The 24,263-nt window shown below is 37.8% G+C and overlaps 1 protein-coding gene across 1 annotated transcript in view; it reads right to left on the bottom strand.

The window, feature by feature from the left end:
- The window catches only part of CFAP54 (cilia and flagella associated protein 54), a 397,088-nt gene that overhangs the window by 126,685 nt on the left and 246,140 nt on the right, over nt 1-24,263 (bottom strand). The window contains exons 52-59 of the mRNA XM_034934266.2: nt 17,722-17,827; nt 15,197-15,344; nt 14,224-14,381; nt 13,873-14,052; nt 13,636-13,762; nt 3,896-4,051; nt 1,283-1,388; nt 262-355 (exon numbers count right to left, since the gene is read on the bottom strand). Of these exons, the coding sequence (XP_034790157.2) occupies nt 262-355; nt 1,283-1,388; nt 3,896-4,051; nt 13,636-13,762; nt 13,873-14,052; nt 14,224-14,381; nt 15,197-15,344; nt 17,722-17,827 (1,075 nt within the window). The remainder of the gene's footprint in view (nt 1-261; nt 356-1,282; nt 1,389-3,895; nt 4,052-13,635; nt 13,763-13,872; nt 14,053-14,223; nt 14,382-15,196; nt 15,345-17,721; nt 17,828-24,263) is intronic.

Raw genomic sequence — 24,263 nt, 5'->3', positions numbered from 1 at the left:
CATAACTGTATATTTATATATTAAGTATATAACATTTTCACAGGCAGAAATGTGTATATAAAAATAATTTCCAAAGCCCTATATAAAATGTCCAAAGAGATATCTCTTTGTAATATAGTTACAAGTGTAACTACAAAGAAATGAATTAATTTCTCCAAGCCACACAGGAAAATCAGCCTCATTATTTCAATAGCACAGTGTTACCAAAATAGCAAGCTCAAAGGCAATTAACTCATAATTTCTAATAAAATAGACTCTTACCTTAAGTGTTAATGGTGATCCTGAAATTTTTATCTTTGGCTTCTTCAGATGAAAATACAATAGAGCCATTTCTAGGTAGGAGTCTCTTATCAATCTAAAATGATATAGCACTGTACTTATTAAATAGCTTCACCATGCATAATCATTGGTATCATTTGCCAACAATTTCTGAGCTGATGAAAGGTAAAAACTGGCAAAACCAGCATCTGTCACAAACACACACCCTCTTTTCATAGCACTTTTGACCATAGATACTAGCATCTTCCTCCCTACTAAAATTGGAAGTTCTTGAAGAGAGCTTAGCACTCTGCCTTTTCCTGTGGTGGCAACACTCCATGCTATAACTGCCAGGAAGCCTGGCATCAAGACCATTCTGGAATATTCTAGCACACAAGACACTCAATCAGTGAAGGTCAGGGCTGGAGGAATTTGCCTTGAAAATGGAGGCCCCACTCTATCCTCCTACACTAATTAAAATAGAAAGAAATACATAGAGTTATGCAATGCAGAAAGCAGTGATTTGGTATGGGTTAGGTCTATGTATTCACTATCAAATCTGTCAGCTGGGGATCAGTGCACCTGGATCAGTGCAGTTGTAATAAAGGTGGCTTACTCAATATTGAGGTGATATTCATACAGAATTAAGAATTAAGTTGGCCAGTCCTGGTCCTGATGACCAGAGTGAACAGCCACACGAACTCCTTCTAGACACAATTGCACATTTAGGGAAGGATCTTCCAGTTTAGAAGCCAGTCATCCTGAGGAGGCCCCAGAAATCCTGGGACTGACAGGAGATCTGGGTACAGGCCAATATGCCACTATGAGGACAGCCATCATTTACCATTACTTTAAAGGAGGCTTTGGGTCAGAACAAAGAGCAACAAGCTTGAGATGGACCCCGTGAACTAGCCCTGCTTTCAGAAGGCATCCCAATCAATCCAGCCTTGAGTGGTCAATGTACTACAAGAACACGGGGCTCAAGCCAAACACACACAGCTACAACAATGGAATATCTTTTTACCCCGAGTTTTGATCATTTTTCAGGCTTAGTTGTATAGCTTCATATAAACTCTCAAGTTGAAAACTTGGAGATTTCTCTTCCGTTAGTATTTGACGTTCTATTTTGCCTGAAAGAAGAAAAAGATACAAAGATGGTTTTTCCTTTTTCTAGCACTTAGAACTTAAGAACAAATATTTCATGCTGGAAATTCAGAATATTTGATGTGCTGTCCTTTTGTATGTCTGTCTATTTCTTCCAGAAGGTAAGCTAATGAGGAAAGACCCATTGCCTCCTTCTTCAGAACCCTCAGGCTTCCCCTGCATTCAGGAAGCAACATGAGGCAAGCCTTCTTTGGCTTGCCCTACACAACTGGTCTTCCCATCTTCCCATCTAACTTCTCTCTCCATTCCCTTACTTTGTGCTTCTCCCTCCTCCTGTATCTTACATTCCCTTTTTTGACATGCATTCTCCTCCTTCCCCTGTCTCCTTCACAGATATCATAGAAAACATCTGCCCTCCCATGTTCACTGTAGCATTATTCACATTATTCACAATAGCCAAGATATGGAATCAATCTAAGTACCCTTCGACAGGTGCATGGATAAAGAAAACGTGATATGGCTGGCCGTGGTGGCTCACGCTTGTAATCCCAGCACTTTGGGAGGCTGAGGAGGGCAGATCACAAGGTCAGGAGTTCGAGACCAGCCTGCCCAACATGGTGAAACGCCATCTCTACTAAAAATACAAAAATTAGCCTGGCATGGTGGTGCGCGCCTGTAATCCCAGCCACTCAGGAGGCTGAGGCAGGAGAATCACTTGAACCTGGGAGGTGGAGGTTGCAGTGAGCCGAGATCACACCACTGCACTCCAGCCTGGGTGACAGAGTGAGACTTAGTCTCAAAAAAAAAAAAAAAAAAAAAAAAAAAAAAGGAAAAAAGAAAAGAAAATGTGATATATATACACAACGGAATACTATTTAAAATAGAAAGAAATCCTGTTATTTGAAGACCTCATGGATGAACCTGGAGGACATTATTCTCAGTGAAATAAGCCAGGCACATAAAGACAAATATTGCGTGATCTCACTTAACTGAAGAATCTTAAAAAGTCAGGGATGGTGGGGGAATAGGGAGATATTGGTCAAAGGGTACAAAGTTTCAGTTAAATGGGAGGAATAAGTTCTGGAGACCTATTGTACAACATGGTGACTATAATTAATAATAATCATAGATTTTAAATGCTTTCACCACAAAAAAATGATAAGTATGTGAAGTGATGGATATGCTAATTAGCTTGATTTAATCATGCCACAATATATACATGTATCAAAAAGGTCACACTACACCCCATAAATATATACAATTGCTTTGTCAGTTAAAAATAAATTGAAAACACTTTTAAAATTTTAGAAAAATCACAAACCTAAGGAGAAAAAATAAATCCTAAAAAGTCAGCAAATGGCTGAAAACTCTCTATGATAATGCAAATGCGCTGGCCCTCACAGCTCCCAGCCCTCATGGTGAGCTGCAGCCTTCAAATATAGGCATTAGCAGGCTGGGCCTGGTGGCTCATGCTTGCAATCCCAGCACTTTGGGAGGCCAAGGGGGGTGGATAGCTTGAGGTCAGGAGTTCGAGATCAGCCTGGCCAACATAGTGAAACCCCATCTCTACTAAAAATACAAAAATTAGCCAAGTGTGGTGGTGCACGCCTATGGTCCCAGTTACTCAGTAGGCTGAGGAAGGAGAATTGCTTGAACCCGGGAGGCGAAGGTTGCAGTGAGCCAAGATCATGCCACTGCACTCCAGCCTGGGCAACAGAGCGAGACTACACCTCAAAAAAAAAAAAAAATGTAGGCACTAGCAGAGCACATGGGTAGCAACAAGGATGGGAAAGGAAACTTCTATAATCACTATAGAAAGGATTCACAGCTTCCATGTAGCCTGTGGAAAGGGCACAGAGCTGGCCAGTGTTGAGCTCACATCTGGGCACTATCATTTAGTGGCTGTTGACTTTTGGAAAGTCACTTAACCAGACCGCACGTAATTTTCCTCATCATCAAGCAGGATTTGTCATGCCTACCTTGCAGAGCTATTTTAAGAATTAGCACTATGAGATACATATTGAACATACTGAATAGAGCACCTAGCATTTAATAGATACTCAGTAAATGATAGCAATCATCCTTATCTTTTTCTCAGAGGTAAAATGCCCACAATAAAATTATATAAATGTCTTGAGGAAATAGGTGTTATATATTAAGTTTTAAGTATAGGTGTGCTATATCCATTTAATTTCAATGAGTATCTATCTCTTACTTATAAAAATTAACCAAAATGTTTAGCTAAGTAATGAAATGATGCAGAAAAAATGTCTTACAAGCATTATTTAAGTAATATTATTTATAGCTAAGAGGCTATGCTGCCATTTTTCAGTCAAACCTGAAACTTTGTGTAAGAAGAATCAATTACAATTATAAAAGAAATGAAGCAGTAGTACTTTTTTCTTTCTAGACATAAAATAAGCAGCATTCTTTTACCTAAGACTGGATTTGGTGGAGGTACCATTGTGTTACTCATCTCTAAGCCCTTTGTATGTTTGTAATTTTTATAGTTCTGACCCCAGATGCATTTTACCTTTCTGAAAAAGGATTTCAGCTTCCACCTCATGTTCCTCCACTGCTGTTGTTCTACAGAGCTTCAGTGCCACATCAAACAGATGAAGAGCAGGTAACCACTTCGAGGGGTCCTTCCTTTTATTCTTGTAATATACTTGCTTGGCCACTGTATGTCCTAAAAGAAAAACAGTTGGGTGGGGAAGAACAAAAAAATACACGGTGTTTATAACAAGCCTCCAAGTTACCAGACTGCTCTCACAGTAATGAAATCTATCAAGAACTTTGGTAGTTTTTACAGTTTTTAGCATCCAAGAAATGTTTTAAAGACATATAATACCCAATATTTCAATGAACTACAGTAATAACCCTTTGAAATTTTTTCTTTGATACATTTCTAACATGTTTTCTTATTTTTTAAATGAAGGATAATCTCTCAAAACCCTTTCCTTCTACAATTCACAATGCTCTACAGAACAACTTTCATGCTGCTAAGATGAAGTTGTTAATAGGGAAACACCTGGAAATTTTATGTTGTTCCCAATAAAATTTGCAAATATTAATGGGCAGTAATTTTCTTTCTATTAAGCATTATAGTGGTTACTTGCTTTGTGTGTTTTGTTTTGTTTTGTTTTGTCATCTCCACTAGACAGCAAACCCATGATGGACAAGGGCTACATGCTATGCTTTTTATTAGGCCCCATCATTATTTAACATGTTTTTACTTAAAAAACCATTGTATGGAAGAGACATTAGACTTTATCTGTGTGACCCCAGAGCCAGACAGGCAGACATTTATTCAACAAATATTTTCTAAGTGCTTAGGTACTTGACAAAAACGAAAAAAGAAAATAATAAGAGCTAAGATTTATTAAATGTGTCCTACATTCCAGCCACCCTCTGAAGGACTTAAATGCATTACTCATATGATCCCCGCAACTCTGAGTGGGCACCATTATCAAGCTTATTTGACAGAGGACAAAGCAGTAGCTCAGTGAGGTTTCAGCAACTCACCCAAGGTTAGATGGCTGGTAAACAGAAGAGCCGTAATTTGAACCTAGGCAGTCTGGCTCCAGGGCCCACACTCTAAACTACAACATTGCACTATCTCTTAAGAGGGAGGTCATGAAGCCTAGTGTTTTGTTTAATGGAGAATATGAATAGCCAGACAGGCAATCAAAATACTGCATGGCCAATTGTGTAGCAGAGAAAGCACGGGGCACTTTGCTAGCAGGCCCAGATTGGGGGAGGTTAGGGAAACCATCCCAGAGAATGTGGCTGTCTAGGCTAAAAGCAGATGAACACCTTCTCTTTGGTAATTTTAAAGAACAAAAAAGTTGGCATAAAGAGGAGAATGGAAGTAGGAGAAATAATTAATTGATTGGATAATTGAACACACAATAAAGTAATATAAACAGAAAGGCAGTGTAGGACTCTGATACAGATACTGAATTCTAGCTGAAGTGCTGGATCCTGGCCAGTCATTGGTGCTACCATATCATTGAGGCTTTGAACAAGTCCCCACATGCCTCCAAGCCTTGAGCGTCCTCTGAAAAAATGATTGAAATATTGGGTATTACATGTCTTTAAAACATTTCTTGGCTACTAAATGCTAAAAAATAAAATGCAGCAGAACTACAAAATCGTGAGGTATCTTTAGGTTCTGAAATTGTCTAATTCCAAGTTGCTATGCCCTACAAAGGATATATTTTTTTAAATCTAGAACTTTTTGTAAACTTTTAATTCAGGCATGTGCTATGTGAATGGCAGGATGATGGACAGCCTCAATCTCTCTCTCTGTCTCTCTCTCTCTCTCATCCAGGAAGAAGTTACTGAGTCCTTACTCTGAACCAGGCGGGATGGCAGCACACTGATGAGAATACGGAGATGACAAAGTGAATACGGAGAAGAAGAATATGGAGAGGAAAAGCCTTTGCTTCTGGGAGGCTCCCAGAAGAGTAAGGAGGCCAGGCATGGAACAGGAAGAACAGCTGACACCTACAAAGCTCTTAAAACAAGTGAGGAGGTGCCCTTCTAAATATGTTATGCATGCCACTCACGTCATCTCAGAGGCTAATGACATTGGCACTCACCCACATTTTATAGGAGAGGAAATGAAAACAAGGGAAGTTAAATGACTTGTTCAAGGGGATTGAATTGAATAAGAATTCCTTCTTAGAGCCCACACTCTTAACCTCAACAATTATCAACTGTGATTAGATCCCAGGCTAGAAGGGAAATAAAAGATATGCTAATTTGTTCAGCACAACCATATTTCAACATCTCCCCTTTTTGTATATTTCACTTATTGTTTCATATTATACCAAATATCAATATAAGACAAAAATAACAAATACTTCATGTCATCATGCCACATATATGTATATATAATATGTATTAGTACTATACAGTTTATATTATATATTAGTGCCATATGATATGATACATGATATGGTATGATATACAATATGATAATGGCACTAATATATAAAAATAATACTTGAATTGTCTTCTAGATTTTTGTTAAAATTAGAATTGTTACAGGGATTATGAACTATTTTCTCTCCCTCCCTAACTAGATAATAAGCTTCTTGAGGGCAGAGATGAGGACTGGCTTCCTAGTATGTCCCCACTTCCCAGCACCATTCTTGCATATAAGTGGCCCTCAATGAATGTTTGCTGATTGAGTAAACATAAGAAATGTAAGTAACTTTCATTCACTCCTATCATAGAATCAGTAATCTACTTTTTCATGTAATAAGGAAGCTCAAGGTTCAGTCATTAATTAAAAAAAGATTTTAAATAACCATGATGTTTATTTTTGTTTTATAAAAAAATCTCTAAATGCCTTTTTCTATCAGAGACTTTCACATGAAAAAAAATTTTAAGTAGTCCATTTGTGTGACACAATCTATACTATAAAGGAAAATTATCAAGAAAGCATCAAGTCACAGCTGATTTTATGCTTTATAATATTTAAGTGCTCCTTTTTCCAGTAAATATCAACTCTGTGAAAAAGACGTTGTAAAACTGATGTTGTTTTGACAGAAAAGCTGCTTTGGGTTTTGTTTTTTAAGCCTGTGTTTAATATAATACACCAGGAAGCAAGCTGTTCAGCCTTAAGTGACTCTAAAACACGGCAACAGTATTGTCATTGAGTGGTGACACATCCTCAAGATTAGTAAGTCAGAAAAGTACAGAATATACTTGATTTAACACAATCTGTACAATTTAACACAATCTGTATTTTAAGCTCCTGTAGAAATCAAATGTCCTGATAATTGAAGAAACTGTAGACTGAAAATAGAGAAAAATAGCTCTCATGAGATCAACAAGCTGGAAGGAATTCAAGAGGCCAATTAAGTCAGCCTAACTTTATAAAGGAGGAAACTTAATATAAAGGGGAAGTAATTTATGTCAAGTAATAAAATTCATATGTGATGATGATCATCAACATATAACAATGATCAATAATAATAACGAGAGGGAGGAACAGAAGGGAGATGGGAGATTCTGCACAGTTGATAGCTTGGGCATGCCTTTCTGCCCTCCCTTTCCCAATCTAATCCAATATCAGCTTCTCCAGAGCTGCTGCTGCTGCTGCTGCTGCTGCAGGAGACAGGTGGGTCCTAGAAGGTGACGGGTAAGAACAGACAGAGCTGGTACAGGATCTTCTGCACTCTGGGATGGACAAGAGCCTGGGAACCAGGGCAGGCAGCCTTGGATCAAAGATCAGGGACAGCATCCAAAAAGAGCTTGGAACAAGGTCTCTAGCTCCAAAGAGTGACAGCTCTGGCTGGCTGCCTTCTTGGTTTTCCAGGACCTGTGAGGGGCTTGAAGGTGGCCTGAGTCCTCTTCACTCCTGAAACTAAAGAATATTGGCCTTTGCTGCTTCTCCTGGTGCTTCACAGGGAATTGAACTTTTGAAGTCTGGTATACAGCCAACCCATATAGGCAGAACTAGCTATTCTTAACCACCACTTGCAGCATGGCCACTACTGAAATTAATCCAACAGCTAGACATGACCCACAATAAACAGACAAAGTAAAATAGCCTGGCAAAAAAGATCCCGCAGCTGACAAGAGGAAGAATAAATATAACCCCCAGAAAAGGTGGCAGTAGTAAAATAAAACTGATTAAAATTCAGATGACAAATCAAAAAAGTAAGAGCCTGTATAGAGATATAAAGTTTTCAGATAATTTTGAGAAGATAGTCAATGCTGAAACCTAAATTAATAATCAGAAAGATCAAGTGGAAGTAAAAGTAGTTCAAGTTATAGATGACAAAAATAAATGGAAATTATAAAGGAAAACATAATAGACTTAGAAGACAGATCAAGACTTGATATATAAATAAAAATAGTCAACACTCAATAGTGCTTACTATGGCCCAGGCACTGGTCTAGGCATTTAACATCTTCTTAACAATCCTATCAAGTAAGTGCCATTATTATCCCCTGAATGTTTGTGTCCCTTTAAAATTCATATGTTGAAATGTAACCCCCACATGATGTTATTAGAGGCAGAGACTTTGGGAGGTGATTAGGTCGTGAGGGCTCTGCCCTCCTGCATGAGATTACTGTCCTTGTAAAAGACAAGAAGACAGACTTGTCCTCGTAAAAGACAAACTTGAGAAAGCCCGTCTGCCCCTTCCACCATGTAAGGACACATAGAAGGTGCCATCTACAAAGCAGAGCCATCCCTCACCAGACACCAAATCTGCCACTCCATTATTCTCTTGGACTTCCCAAACTCCAGAGCTGTGAACAATAGGTTTCCGCTGTTTATAAATTACTCAGTCTAAGGTATTTTGTTACAGCAGTCAAACAGACTACTGTAAAAACTCCCATTTTTGAGATGAGGAAATTAAGGCACAAAGAAGTTAAATCACATGCTTAAGATTTGAACATAGGCCAGATGGCTCTCGATGTACTAGTAACTGAAGAAGAAGAAAGAACAGAGAGTGGCTAGGCAATAATTAAGCAAGAAGAAATTTTCTGACAGCTGGAAAGAGACTTATCTGCAGATTGAAAGTGCTCACTGATTTCTAGGCAGAGAAAGAAAAGGCATATACCCAGACATATGCTGGTAAAATTCCTGAGCTGCAGCGACAAAAGAGAAAATCCTGTAAGTTTTCAGAAAGAAAGAACAAATTTCTTACCAAAAGAAAATGAAAATTAGACTGACACTGCAGTTCTCATTTGAGACACTCAAAGCTAGACATGATGGAATAATCTCTAACAAACCCTGAGAAAAAACAGCCACACCCAAAGATTCTGGTACTGAGCTGGGAGCACATCATTCACCTGTCAGAGTGCAAGAAAGGTATTTGCGGAGAACATGGAATCAGAATATAATCTGAGGAAAACACTTAAAAAGAAAGAGAAAAGGATTCAATCAACAACCTATGAAGCAGAACAGAGACTGAAAGACTCCGAAGGCTTTGAAGATGAACGAAAAGAAGGAGGGAAGAAGAACAGCAGCACTTTCTCAGTGGTACAATGACTAGGATTAGATATTAGAAATTAGAAATAGAGTTTCTTTAAAAAGGAAAGAACTAGTTTAAAGGAAAAGCATCAGGATACTTTGCTTAAAAAGTACTAAATTATCTCAGTAAAATCTGGGAGCTAGAGACAGTAGGAGAGAAGGAGCGAAACTTCTAGATATCTCTAGATGGTGAATTTATTTCTTAAACTTTTAAAGTAGGAAGGTAAAATTCATCTACAGTCTCATCTAATTGGGGATGGCCTATGAGGGAAACATAAATTCATCTAAAGTCCCATCTAACTGGGGATGGCCTATGAGGGAAACAGGTAAGAGCCTCTTGGTGAGAGGAAAGTTGGATCTGGGTATTACAGTAGGGAACCACATGTCTGAGTCTGCAGACTGGGAAAGGAAAAGTACAATGAATGTCTAAAATAACAGAAAAAAAAAGGTCATAAAAACAAATTGATCAAACTGACAAAGATAAGGAAACTAAAGTAAAATAAGTAGTAAAGATAAAGTAAGATGTAAGAAATAACAGCAACTGTACTACCATTTAGTGCATGACTGTTGTGTGCCAGGCACTGTTTAATACTATATATATTTGATTTCATTTCATTATTTCAAATATATAGGGCAAATAGCCTACCTCCATTTTGCAGATAAGGCATGAAGTCTAAGAGCTTGGATAACTTCTAAGATCAGACAACTAAGAAATAGTAATGCCAAGATTCAGGCCTGGGTCCTCTAGATCCCAAATCTTCATCTAACCGGCTTGCTCTGCAGTTTCCTATTTCTAATAACCTGTGTGTTAGTCTTTTTTCCACAGCACTGTCCACTAGTTTTTCTTCAAATATTTGAAAAGGAGCTAACATTTACTGAGCACATACTATCTGCTGGAAGTGGTACTTGGTGCTAAATGCTTAATTTTCATTAGGTTTTTACCTTGACCGAAACATATTTCTTGAACAATATTTTTGTTACAAAAGTTATATGTGTTCATTGTAGTTCATTATAGCAGATTAAAGGAGAGAGAGAAGCAAAAAGAAGACAATAAACATCATCCATAATCACATCTGCCAAGGGGAGTCCCTATTTTCCAATGATATTTTGATATATACAACGAATATTTTGTAATGTTGTGTTATATATGTTCCAATGTAGTGTGAACACCTTTCCATTGTATAAAAATTATTCTGCAACATTATTATTAGTGGTTGCATAGTAGTCTAATGGATGAATGAAATCTGAAAGCACCATTATTGATTGATTGCTTGATTTCAGGCACTGTGCTAGGTGGCCGGGATATCAGATGAACAAAACAAAATTGTTGCCTTAAGAAGCTTATGTCGTAATGGAGGCTTCAAACAAGCAAGTAAATTGTCCTTAACAACCAACATGGTAAGCGTTACAATAAGAATAATCAATTAGAAGGGGGTTGAGGCACATCACCCAGTCTTGGGGTTCAGGAAAAGTTTCCTGGAAGAAGTGATGCTTAACTGAGATCTGAAGAATGGACAGAGTTTAAGGAAATGTATTTGCATGTGTGGGAGCCAGTGAGTAGTGGGGAGGAGAGGGAAGAGAATGATATGGTAGGAATGGGATTTCAGGGGAAGATTATTCCTAATGGAAAAAATCGCATGTGCAAAGGTGTAAAGCATGCAGCACCGCATGCATCACGTGCAGTCACAGTGATTCAGTGTGACCAGAGGGTTGGGTGGGAAGGGGCACAGGTCAGCTTGGACCACATCATAAGAAGCCTTTTAAGCCAGAACAAATAGAGATCGTTTACTTAAAGGATAGACTAGGGAAATAGAAAGGTAATTATGGATAGGAAACCAGAGAGGGAGATGGAAAACTGGGAGAATGCAGCACCTGAGAATCCAGAGAGCAGAGTTTCAGGAAGTTGTGATTAGTGTCAGCAATGTCAAATGCTTTGGAGGGTCTGAAAACTACATGTTGGAATTATAGATTAAGTCCTTGGTGATGAACTCAAGAGTGATTTCTCTGGTCCAAATCCAGAATGAAGTGGGGTGAGGGGTGAATGAGAGGGGAGGAAAGAAGAGGAAGAGAGCAGACTCTACTCTTAAGGAGTCTGGCTGGAAGGATGTTTTGTGAGAATGACAGAGGCTTACAGTAGGTTTGTTATTGTTTCTTGTTTGTTTAGTTTGTTTTTTTACTGGTGGATGTTTGAAAATATTTACAAACTGAGGGAAGGAGAGAAAAGGATGTGTTGAGTAAGGAAGGTAGAAAATATGTGAGAGAGGGGTAAAAGTGCCAAAGCAAGGTCCCCAGGAAGGACAGAGCCAACTAGGAGCTACAGCAAGGCCAAAAGGCTCAGCAGCATTGATAAAGGGGCAGGCTCCTCCCCTGAGAAAAGAGAGAGGCAGAAGGAGGCTGGAGTCATTAACCATGCTCGCAAAGCAGAGTTAGGCTGATACACGGTTTTCCCACTGCAGGGAAACTACACCATCCACCTGGGATTGAAAATACTATTATCAGCCAGTCCACTAGTTAAGGCACTAACTAGAGTATTGTGAAGGAACATAAGACGCTGTCCCTTCAAGGGACCTTGACTCATAAAAATATGAAGACTTTTGACAATTCCTATATTTGTAAGACACAAGTTTATTTCTTAAACTTTTACAAACAAGTTATCAGAGCTTCCAAAAAAAATGAATATCACCTTCATTAACACTTTTATTTAAGCTATTTTTATTGACAAATGGGATCTAACTAAACTAAAGAGCTTCCGCACAGCAAAAGAAACTATCATCAGAATGAACAGACAACCTACAGAATGGGAGAAAATCTTTGCAATCTACTCATCTGACAAAGGTCTAATATTCAGAGTATACAAAGAACTCAAACAAATTTACAAGAAAAAAAAACATTAAAAAATGGGCAAAGGACATAAACAGACATTTCTCAAAAGACATGCATGCAGCCAGCAGACATGAAAAAAAGCTCAACATCACTGATCATTAGAGAAATCCAAATCAAAACCACAATGAGATACTATTTCACACCAGTCAGAATGGCTATTATTAAAAAGTCAAAAAACAACAGATGCTGGCAAGGTTGCAGAGAAAAAGGAATGCTTTTACACTGTTGGTGGGAGTGTAAATTAGTTCAACCACTGTGGAGACAGTGTGGTGATTCCTCAAAGACTAGGGGCAGAAATACCATTTGACCCAGCAATCTAATTACTAGGTAATACCCAAAGGAATATAAATCACTCTATTCTAAAAATATATGCAAGCATATGTGCACTGCAGCACTATTCACAATAGAGAAGACATGGAATCAACCTAAATGCCCATCAATGATAGACTGGATAAAGAAAATGTGGTACATATACACCATGGAATATTATGCAGCCATAAAAAGGAACGAGATCATGTCCTATGGATGGAGTTGGAAGCCATTATCCTCAGCAAACTAACACAAGAACAGAAAACCAAACACTGCATGTTCTCACTTATAAGTGGGAGCTGAATGATGAGAACACATGGACACATCGAGGGGGAATGACACACACTATGACCTACTGGGGGGTAGAGCAAGGGAGAGCATCAGGAAGAATGGCCAATGAATGCTGGGCTTAATACCTAGGTGATAGGATGATCTGTGCAGGAAACCATCATGGCACACATTTACCTATATAGCAAATCTGCATATCCTGCACATGTACCCCTAAACTTAAAATAAATGTTGAAGAAAGAAAATAAATAATAAAAAATAAACTATTTTTTGTTCACAGGCATTAAATTAGCATTTTTAAAGATATAAGTACTTCATAACATCAGTTATAAAATACATAATGCATTTAACACATTCCTTTCCAAAATCTTCTTTAACAGTTAGTTATAATTTAAATATGCTAGACAACAGATTATTTAAGAAATGTATTTTGTGTTTGTAGGATTTTTTTCAGTAAAGTTACTGAATTGCATGGTAATTTTGAAGTAAATTATGTGGGCATAATTTTAATCCAAAAGACTGATGACCTGGATAAAGTGCAATAGTCTAGACCAAGCAGTTATGCATGTTATATTATGGTAATCAACCACATACTTTATTCATATATAAAGACCATCTATACATCACACAGTCTGGCATATGATAAGTGATCAAAAACTATTGGTTAAATAAATGGAGCCTGAGTATTCATAAATATTGCCTCTTTTAAATGCACTCATATGATAGCCTCCCTAAAAATAACTTAAAAAGTTTTATCAGTTATTCTAGGGCAATATAAGTTTAAATGTTCTTACCAATTCTCATTTTTATTTTGGCCAATAACATGACATGGGGAAGATAGATATTTTTCAAAGGCTGTAATGGATTTGCATATTTAGTGTTTGATGAACGAAATTCAATTGTTTCTCCAAAAGCTAGCATCTATTAAAAAAAACAAATATTGTAATGAGCAATTAGTTGACATGGTTTGGAATAGGAGGAAAGATAGAAAAGTAAGTTTCTATGTCTTGCAGACACAAAAGCATTCTCACCTGTTCAGTTAGAATGCTATGAGCCCGAGTTAACAAATTTAATTTTCCTGTTTTTGAAAAGGGAGATTCCTTGAATTTCTCAGCTTTGGTTAAGTCATCCAGCAAAACTAGGCTTCTTGCCAGGGTTAGCCGTGATTGAGGAGAAATAAATTCATTTCCTTCCAGCAAATGTATTATATCCTATTAAAATAAAATTATTCATTTTGATAGTACTGTTTCCAATTCACTGAAACAAGAGCTGGACATGTTAATTGTTATGCATTCAGTACCTAGTGGAATTGGAAATTCTCTCCTTTTGTTCTAATTGGAATCCCTCCCTGACTATAAATACGAACAAAGTTTCCTTTCTACCTGAAGGTTTGTCATGATGTCTGCCTTTAAATGCTTTTCTTGTAGGCCAAGAATTACAGCTTGCGTCAAGAATTCAGCCTGCAGTTCTGTGTCGCCTGCGCTTTTTGCCTCCATACACACTTCATTGATGAGGCTCAGGCAATCTGTCATATCATCCTCTAAAATAAACAAATGTGATTATTTAAAATGCATTGAGAAAGTCAGAAGTTATACATGTGTAATAGCCCCAATTTTCATCACAGAAATATTGCATAATATCAAAGAACAGGAGAGTATATTAAGATGGAAAACAGACTCTACATGAAACATGGAAAATAAATGTGTTGTAATTTGGGGGAAAGTACTTTAGGACTTTCCAGTGCTGCAAAAATGATGATATTGTATGAGATAATTTAATTTGGAAGATGGATAGAAATGAGTGAATAGATAGGTATACAAATAGATAATGATTAATCACTGCAAGAACTAACATTTACATGTGCCAAGCTGTGATCTAAGAACAGTATAAATTTAACCTATTTAATTCTGACAATAATCCTATAAAGTAGGTACAATTGTCTCCATTTTACAGGGTAGGAAACTGAGTAAGGGGGATTTAAGAGACTTGGCCAAGAAAGGCTTGGCAAGGAAATGGTGGATCCAATATTTGAACCCAAGTGGGTTGGCTCCAGTAATCTGTGCTCTTCACTCCTACACTTAGTTGCCTTCCCAGATGACAAGAAGACCTGGTCATTCATATTATGAAATTGCCTTATCTGTTTTGCATACATTAGTAAGATATAAGCCACTTTCAATGATACAAAGGGCTGTTAAAAATATTCTTATATATTAATAACCTGAATTTTTAATTCTACAAGCAGATCAAGCTAGAAAGTTATAAAACATTAACATAATAAAATATATCCCAATAAACCCCTCTTCACCTATGTAAAATTAATTTTTATGAAAACATTGATTAAGCAAATGTTTGTACCTTTCACAATTCCAATGCCATGAATCTGTGCAACAAACGCAGTCACCAATGCTAAGCGGCACCTCAACCACAGATGAATGTTGAAATATTCTCGGGCATTTAGGGAAATAGGATCTAAAAACTCATTGTCATCTTTATTTTCAGTGGCCTAAACAATATTAAAATGATGGTTATCTTTCCATTTAATAATGTCAAGGTTCTAGCCTAAGACTAAATGTAATGTAAGTTTAAAAGGCATCTGGTATCATTCCACAGTATTACAATTTTAAATTTAGAAATGATTCTTGCACATTCTATAAAATACAAAAAATATTCAAAACAAAATCACCCACAATCCAGAACTCCTCTATTAACATTTTAGCATACTGCTTTTCAGCTTTCCTTTTCTCTCTGTACCCATTGTTGAGAAATAGTTTTCCAGTGTGAATTTCTCACTGCAAATTATATTATCAGCAGTTTCTATGTCATTAAAAGTTTTTGTAAATGTCATTTTAAGGGCTAAAAAATAAATAATATTCACTAATATCCATTTAGTTATTATGTGTCAGGTACTGTGCTACACGCTTTGTATATATTATCTCATTTAATCCTCCTAACAGCCAAAGAGGTATTATAATCATTTCCATTTTACAGTTGGGAGAACTGAGACCAAGGAAGGTTAACTATCTTGCCTAAACACTGTCATATTTTGACGGAGGTGGGATTCCAACCTATGTCTTCCTGCCTTCAGAGTCCACAGTCTTAATCTACTGTGTCATGCTGCTGTATGCTGCTCATATTCCAAACACGTATTATAATTAATTTGCCACCCTCAATATTACACTTTACAAAGAGGTGACAAATGTCCAGAGCTACTGAGAGCTAGGAGAGATGTGCAAAGAAAGCTATTTCTGGGGGAGTGGAGTCCATCGTAGACACTAGGAACTTTAAAATCTTTTAGAACAACTGTCATTTGTTCCAAGTATTTCCTGCTATGCACCTCTGACAGCTCCTCATGTCCAACCAATCAGCAACATGTGCTAGCCAGGAGTAGCTAATGGGGCCTAAAGGGGCTCAAATGCAGGTGGGTAGTACAGGAAGAGTAGGGCAAGTTGTTCCCTGGAAACAAGGATAAGCAGTCAACAGGCGTGGCACGGTGGCTCACACCTGTAATCTCAGCACTTTGGGAGGCCAACGCAGGTCAATAACCTGAGGTCAGGAGTTCGAGACCAGCCTGACCAATATGGTGAAACTCTCTACTAAAAATACAAAAATTAGACAGGCATGGTAGCAGGCACCTCTAGTCCCAGCTACTCAGGAGGCTGAGTCAGGAGAATTGCTTGAACCCAGGAGGCAGAGGTTGCAGTAAGCCGACACTGTGCCACTGCATTCCAGGTTGGGCGACAGAGCGAGACTCTGTCTCAAAAAAAAAACAAAAAACCAACAGTAAGCAGTCGACAGAGGCCCACAGGGAGGATAGTGATTCAAATGGGCACAAGAAGTACTCAAAGAGTCTAGTATGTAGATTAGCAATACAGAAAAAAATGTCCATCAGTATAACTTAATCACTCAATGCTCAGATTTCCTGTCACTAATGAAAAGATAGGTCACATTAATCTCAATCAGGGTTTCTCAACCTCAGCACTACTGACCTATTTAGGGCCAGATAACTGCTGTGGAGGGCTGTCCTGTAGATTAAAGGAAGTTTAGCAACTTCCCTGGCCTCTACCTAGTAGATGCCAGTAGCACCCACCTCCACCCAGTTGTGACAACCTAAAATATCTCCAGACATTGCCAAATTTCCCCCGGGAGGCAAAATCACCCCCAATTGACAATCATTATTCTAAGTCAATTTTTAGAGTTAGATTGCTTTTTAGCATTTTTATTGCTTTCAATATAGTAAGAAATGAGTCTCTATTGAGGACAATTAGTTTTGCTAATTTGTAATGATGCTAGATATTAGCGATTTTATTAGTAATACCTGAAATAATGAGCAAGGGTTCTATATGATGAATCTTTATATTTCAGTCCTAAACAATCCTGTATTGTTAAATTACTTGGTCTTATCAAAGCCTAATCAGAGAATATGTGGCATTAGTTGTCAGATTTGAGAGCTTGAATGCAAGATTCTAACTATGAGGAATCCAAAGCAGGAAACAGCCCAGGTATCTGACTGGCAATGCTAAGGCAATAGATTCAAAAGCGGAATGAGGAGCAAGTCTTGGGAAACAACTTTATTTGCTAGGTAGATAAAAGCTAGATTAATATAATGGTACATCTGGGACTTTGGATTGGACTTTAGTAATTATTATATCCCAATTCCATTAGTTCACAAATGAGATTACCAATTTTTTTTAAATTAAGAGATTTGTCCAAAGTATACCAATAAATAAATAGCATTAATAGGACCTAAATCTTTTTACTCCAAATTCAATGTTTTTTCTACTTTACTCCTTTGCTCCATCTAAATAATTAGACAATTTCCTAGCATGCCAATAGTTCTTATATGATAAGTATTATAAGAACAGACATTAAGTCATACTTACAGAAGTTCCTGGAGAGACAGGATTCTCTGTGTCATCCTGTACTACCTTCTTTTTAAAAAGTTTTGAATCCTGGAGAAGTGTAAGTGTAGAAAATACTATTGCAGCACTAAAATAGAAAATATATTTTAAATGTTATCAGTATTATATTTGTGGCATCTGTATGTTATTTCCTAAACCACTTTCTCCAAAAAACATTCTCACACCCCCGCCAACAACCCCCAAAACTGTTAGGTGCCATTTCTGCAGGCCCTAATAGTACCCTGGTCTTAACCACACACTAGTACTTGTCATATTTCATTGCCTGAGTATTGCTTCACAGCTAATTTGTCTTATTCCCTATTGAAATTGAGCATCTACCATAGTGACTGAGACATAATAGAAACTAAAAAATATTTTTAAGTGAAAATGAGTGAATAGAAGAATAAAGGAGTGACATTTCCAAGATCTAAAACAAAATGTATTGGCAATCTCATTTTAATAAAATGAGTATATATGTATTTTATGTACATCAGAATGTGATTCTCCAGCTTTCTGAGGTCATGGAACTATGTTACCTAATGCTATTACACTTAGAAATTCAAGCTAAATTATTGCTTAATCTCTGTCTAGCAGTGCCAGAAAGGAAATGTACTCTGTCAAGAAAATGGAGGCCAGGAGTTAGGAATTCTTCACTTCCTGTTGCTCCATACATAAATTTGTCTGTATTTTAAGCCATTATATCCTCCTCCCCTGTAGAATAGTAAATTTATCATTGCATCACACTTCTTCAAAATATTTTAATGATATATATTAAGAGCTGTCTTCTTTTGAAAACGTATTCCAAAACAAAATTCAAAATACAGAACAACCTGTATGCCTGAAGATGTTCATCACACACACATTAAAAAAAAACTGGATGAAGGCCGAAATATATCCATCCAATTTCCCCACTTAACAGCTCCACTTAAATAGTTAATCGACAGTCACATTTAACAGGTGTTATGAGTTGAATTTTGTCTCCCCAAAAGGTATGTTGAGGTCCTAACCCCCGTACCTCAAAATGTGACCTTACTTGGAAATAAGTTCGTTACAGAAGCAACCAAGTTAAAATGAGGACATTAGGCTGGGTCGTAATCCAATATGACCGGTGTTTCTGTAAAAAGGGAGATTTGGGCCGGGTGTGGCTCACACCTGTAATCCCAGCACTTTGGGAGGCTGAGGCGGGCAGATCACGAAGTCAGAAGATCAAGGCCATCCTGGCTAACACGGTGAAACCCAGTCTCTACTAAAAATACAAAAATTTAGCCAGGCGCGGTGGCACGCGTCTGTAGTCCTAGCTACTTGGGAGGCTGAGGCAGGAGAATCGCTTGAATCCAGGAGGCGGAGGTTGCAGTGAGCCGAGATCACTCCATTGCACTCCAGCCCGGCGACAGAGTGAGACCCCGTTTCAAAAAAAAAAAAAAAAAAAAAAAAAAGGAGATTTAGACATAGACGTGCACGGAGGGAAGGTTATGTGAGGACACACAGGGAGAAGACGGCCATGCAACAGGACTGATGCACCTACAAGCCGAGGAACGCCAAGGACCGCCAGCAAATGCCAGAAGCCGGAAGAGGCAAGGAAGGATTCTCCCCTAGAGCCATCAGAACAAGTGTGGCCCCATCGACACCTTGATTTCAGAAGTCTTGCCTCTAGGACTGTGAGACAATAAAATTCCTTGCTTTCAGCCACCCAGTTTTTGGTACTTTGCTACAACAGTCTTAGGAAACCAGTAACAGCAAGTTAAAAGCAGACCCCCTCACTTCCATCTCCTCCACCCAAACCCACTCCTCATCTGTGTCCTCCATCCCACACGCAGAACCCAGAAGTTGCCATGGCTTCCCCTCTGTGAGTCGCACTTCATGTTCAATCCATCAACAGGCTTCGCCTTCCAAATAGGGCTCCTCATCTCCTCCACTGCTAACGCCTTCGTTCAAGCCACGATCATCTCCAGGCTGGATGACCACAGTAGCTTCCTAACCAGTTTTCTGCCATGACTCTTGCCCTTGCAGTCCTGGTCTCCACACAGCAGCCACAATGATCTCTTCAAGCTGTAAATCAGAGTTACACGTTCCAGGGCCCTCCCCCATCCCCAGCCTGTCGTCCATGCTCTCTCCTCCTTTGGATCCGTTACTGAGATTCTGATGCAGTGTATGTTCAGCTTCATCAGTGTCCATGGATCCTATAAGAAGGCTCCCAGAAGGGGTACATATGCTCAGTGTTTAAATTACATTTCTATACAGGTCTATTGATCTATATTTTTGGTCAATATATCTCATGCCTGTAATCCCAGCACTTTGGGAGGCCGAGGCGGGCATATCACGAGGTCAGGAGTTTGAGACCAGCCTGGTCAACACGGTGAAACCCCATCTCTACTAAAAATACAAAAATTAGCTGGGTATAGTGGCAGGCACCTGTAATCCCAGCTACTAAGGAGGCTGAGGCAGGAGGATGGTTTGAACCCGCGAGGCAGAGGTTGCAGCGAGCCAAGATGGCGCCACTGTACTCCAGCCTGGGTGACAGGGCAAGACTCTGTCTCAAAAAAATATATAGATAGATATAAAATATAATATATATCTATTAAAAACTGAAAATATTGTGCTAACATTGGCCACAGAAATTGTCTCCTTTTTTTCCCCACAATCTTTTTTAAAAAAAGATAATAACTGGTATTTACCAAGTGTTTGCCACCTGACAGGTACTATATTAAGCACTTCCTGTGAATAAATTCATTTACTCCCCACCACAAGTCTACAAGGTTATAGCTACAAGTTGAGTATCCCATGTCCAAAAATCCAAAATTCTTCAAAATCTGAAGCTTTTTGAGTGCTGACATGACACTCAAGAAATGCTTGTCGGGGCATTTCAGATTTCAAATTTTCAGATTTGGGATGCTCAACTAGAATAATGCAAAAATTCCAAAATCCCCCCAAAAATCTGAAATCTGAAACACTTCTTGCCTCAGGCATTTCGAATGTGGGATACTCAACGTGTACTATTATCATCCCTATTTTCCAGATTAGAAAATGAAGACACAGAAATGTTAAATAACTTAATCCAAGTCACACAGCTAGAAAGAGGAGCCAGGTTCAAAACTCAGGCAATCAGCCCCGGAGCCTGTACTCTTATCTGTTACTCTATGACACCATCTCTGTCTTTTCACAGTTTCTACCAAGTTTGGTTTTGTTGAATTTTTGCTATCCACATAGTGTTAGTATCATATTTATGGCTGTTATATAGTCACTGTTGACTGTACCTTTCATCAATATCAATGGGCCTCTTGGTGCAGTTCAATGCCTTTTGCCTTGCATCCTACTTAGCATAATATTGATATTGCCATCTTTGTTTCTTTATCTTTTCTTAGTATCTTTGATAACTGAAAATCCTTTTAGTTTTAAAGATGTCTGGACCATTTTTGACAGTGATTTATAGTTCAATTTTATATCTACTACTTCAAGTAGCATTCTTCTTCTGTTCTAAGAAAAGCATCAAACATCCCATCTTTCTGGGACATTATTTTCCTTCCTCTGCCTACGCCCTTTTCTTAGTTCTTAGTGAGGGCTTCCATATTTTTTCATGACCTTGCCTCCTTGGCCATAGTGCTTGGGACCAGGGATGGGCACATGAGCCAAGCTGGGCCAATCAGAGCACTTCCCTGGTATCTGAACCTGAAGCAAGAGACAGTCTTGTGCTCTCTCTCTGGTAAATTTGGGGCATTAGAAGTCTTGATCTAGTGGCAGACATGTATCCAGCACTGTAGAGGAAGCCAGTCTAATCAAATAAAGCTAACACATAATGCTGAAAGAGAGAAGATGGAACGAGGTGATTCCAGGAGCACTCAAGCCTTTGCTCTCAGTAAACCCTCAGGCTCATCCTTACCTCTGCCTTCCCCAGCTTTGTATTCACATGAATCAGAAAATTTCCCCTTTTGGCTGATTTGGCTTAAGTTGCGATTCTGTCACTTGCAACCAAAAAATCCTCACAAATCCAGTATGTTTCAACAATTTTACATTTATGGGCATAATTAACATGCCTTGTTTTCTTCTATTATTTTATGCTTTCTGAGTGTATTCTTCCTTTTTCTTTTGTTTTGTGTCTTCTGCCATAAGACTATTTCCCTTTTATTTTCCACACTGATTTGAAATATATGTATTCTGGTTTAGATTCTAATAGCAGTTATGTTTAATATTTTCCAAAACACACTTCTCCATTAATCCATCTTAAAAACATAATTTCTCTACTCTGCTTCTCTATTTCTCAATGTATAAAATGAACCAACATATTTTTATTCCCTACATATAGGATGAAGAATTTCATAATTTTTAATTACCCTATCTCTCCCACATCCACTTGGTTATTAAAATCTGATATATTATCCCCAGGTCATTGTTAGTTATCTTTATACTCTATCACCTTTTTCAGGAATTAGTTTTGACATCTGTATTCAGTTATGCAAACTTATCATTATTTACACTGAGCCCAAACTAGCTCCAGTGCCCACCACCAGTCATTTTTACAGAATCACCACCTCATTTCTCAGTCTTAACTATGAGATGGATCTCCTCTGTTGGCTGGAGTAGTTCCTTAAGCCTCTGCACAGTGTTAGGGTATCTGCCGAGGTTTTTGGATGGTGAACCCCTTCTGAGTTATGCGCTTAGAAGGTAGAGGGACCACTCTTCTTTCCTGGCCCACGATGCTGCTCCTTTCAGGGGATAAAGTGGATGTAGATGATCCCTTGTGGTTCTGACTCCATCTTCATCTATGGGTTACATTTGAAAAAAAGTTTTCCCATTTCTTGCAAAAGTTGAATTACTATGCTTAGTTTTCAATTCTATTAAAGCTTTTCTATTTTTCTATCTCCGTGGGGAACATGTCTTTCAATGGGAAGTTGGTGGAGAACCTATCAGGGAATATTACCCCAATGCTATTTTTCAGGTAGAAATCTGGACCTCATTCATTGCTTTAACTTCACTTTGTAAGCAGATAGATATTTTTCCAGGTGTATACATACTAGTTATAATTTCTTCTTTTTAATGAAAAGTTTATGGTATTTGACCATTTATCAACAGTCTCTTTTTATCAATTTTATCAGTAATTTTATGTAAAAATGAAAGGAACTATTTGTCATATTTACTGGAAGTAAAAATCTTGTTTTTCTATGTATTGTTGGTGTAATGGTTTTTGTTGTTATTGTACTTATAAAAATTAAAATATTTCACAGATTAAATCAGTTGACATTTTTCTTTGTAGTCAGTTGTAATTTTGGAAATATATATTTCTAGAGATTCTGTTATTTAATTGTATTTTTTTTCAACTTAAAAAAACTTTTTAGTTCATGTGAAATAACCTAATTTTTAAGAATTCATACACTGGAGAGAGAGAGGTCAAATTCCACTTTTCCCATATATTAACTGTGTGATCTTGGGAACCCCAATTATCAATCTTATTATCTATAAAGCAGTAATGATGATAATAACAGTGCAAACTTCATGACATGAGATTATTATAAGGGTTAAATAAGATCCTTTCATAAAAATAAAGATCTTATTTAATCCTTATAATAATCCAAAAGTACATATTGAGCATCTGCTATGGGCCAGGGAGAAATCTAGGGGCTATGAATATAGCAGTAAAGAAGACAAACAAGAATCCCTGCCCTCGTGGAACTGACATTCTAGAAAGCGTGGAGTGTGCTCAGCAAATAGGAGTGTTTGGCAAACAGAGGCACATAATGCATGCTAGCTATTATCATTATTAGTGTATTGAATTGGCCAGGAGAGGTGGGGAGAGACTAAATTGATTTTTTTTCTAATTTGTTAAATAACATCCCAATTTCTTAGCAGTTACTGAATTTTAAACTCTCAAGATTTTGCTGAGCCATTAAAATGGTTTAGATATTTGTAGAAAATTTTCTAAGATACTGTAATTAACTTGTTTTTTATTTAAAATAAAACTAACCAAGAAAATAACAACAACAACAACAAACATAGCATGGAGTCTGTGTGTGCACAGGAAACGTGCCCTCCCCACACTCTTCCTCCCTCAAAGCTATGCACATTTCTGAGGCACCTCATTTACTCAGTAGTTTCCAAGGCTAACTCAGTATGGCTGATAGAAAACCCTGGAAAAAGAAAATGGTACCCATTCCATTCTTCTCATCTTGAAACCCAAATTCTGATTTTAAGAGAAACAAGGTATGAGGTTTGGCATCTTGCTAACCCAAAAACTTAATGAATAAAATATAAGACATACCAGTATGTCCTAATCCACTCGGTACTGCTTAGTTGCAGAATGGAAAATTTCTAGTTTCTCCGCTACACTAGACAGATAGAAAGTATGTGAGGATTACCTACTGCCAACAGTCTAAAATCCCAAAAGAAGAAAGTTTCAGTCTGACACAAAATTAAAAGGCCCAAATATTTTTCCATTTAAACAATAGATTAAATGTAAAGGAGAATAGGAAGGAACACTTATTTAAAAAAAAAAAAACCCACAGGATTTTGAAAGAAACAGGCAGCCCTAGAAG

Source organism: Pan paniscus, chromosome 10, assembly GCF_029289425.2.
Source record: "Pan paniscus chromosome 10, NHGRI_mPanPan1-v2.0_pri, whole genome shotgun sequence".
NCBI classification, from domain to species: Eukaryota; Metazoa; Chordata; class Mammalia; order Primates; family Hominidae; genus Pan; species Pan paniscus.
Note: the sequence above shows the minus strand (reverse complement) of the source record. Positions and strands in the feature narration are given on the sequence as shown.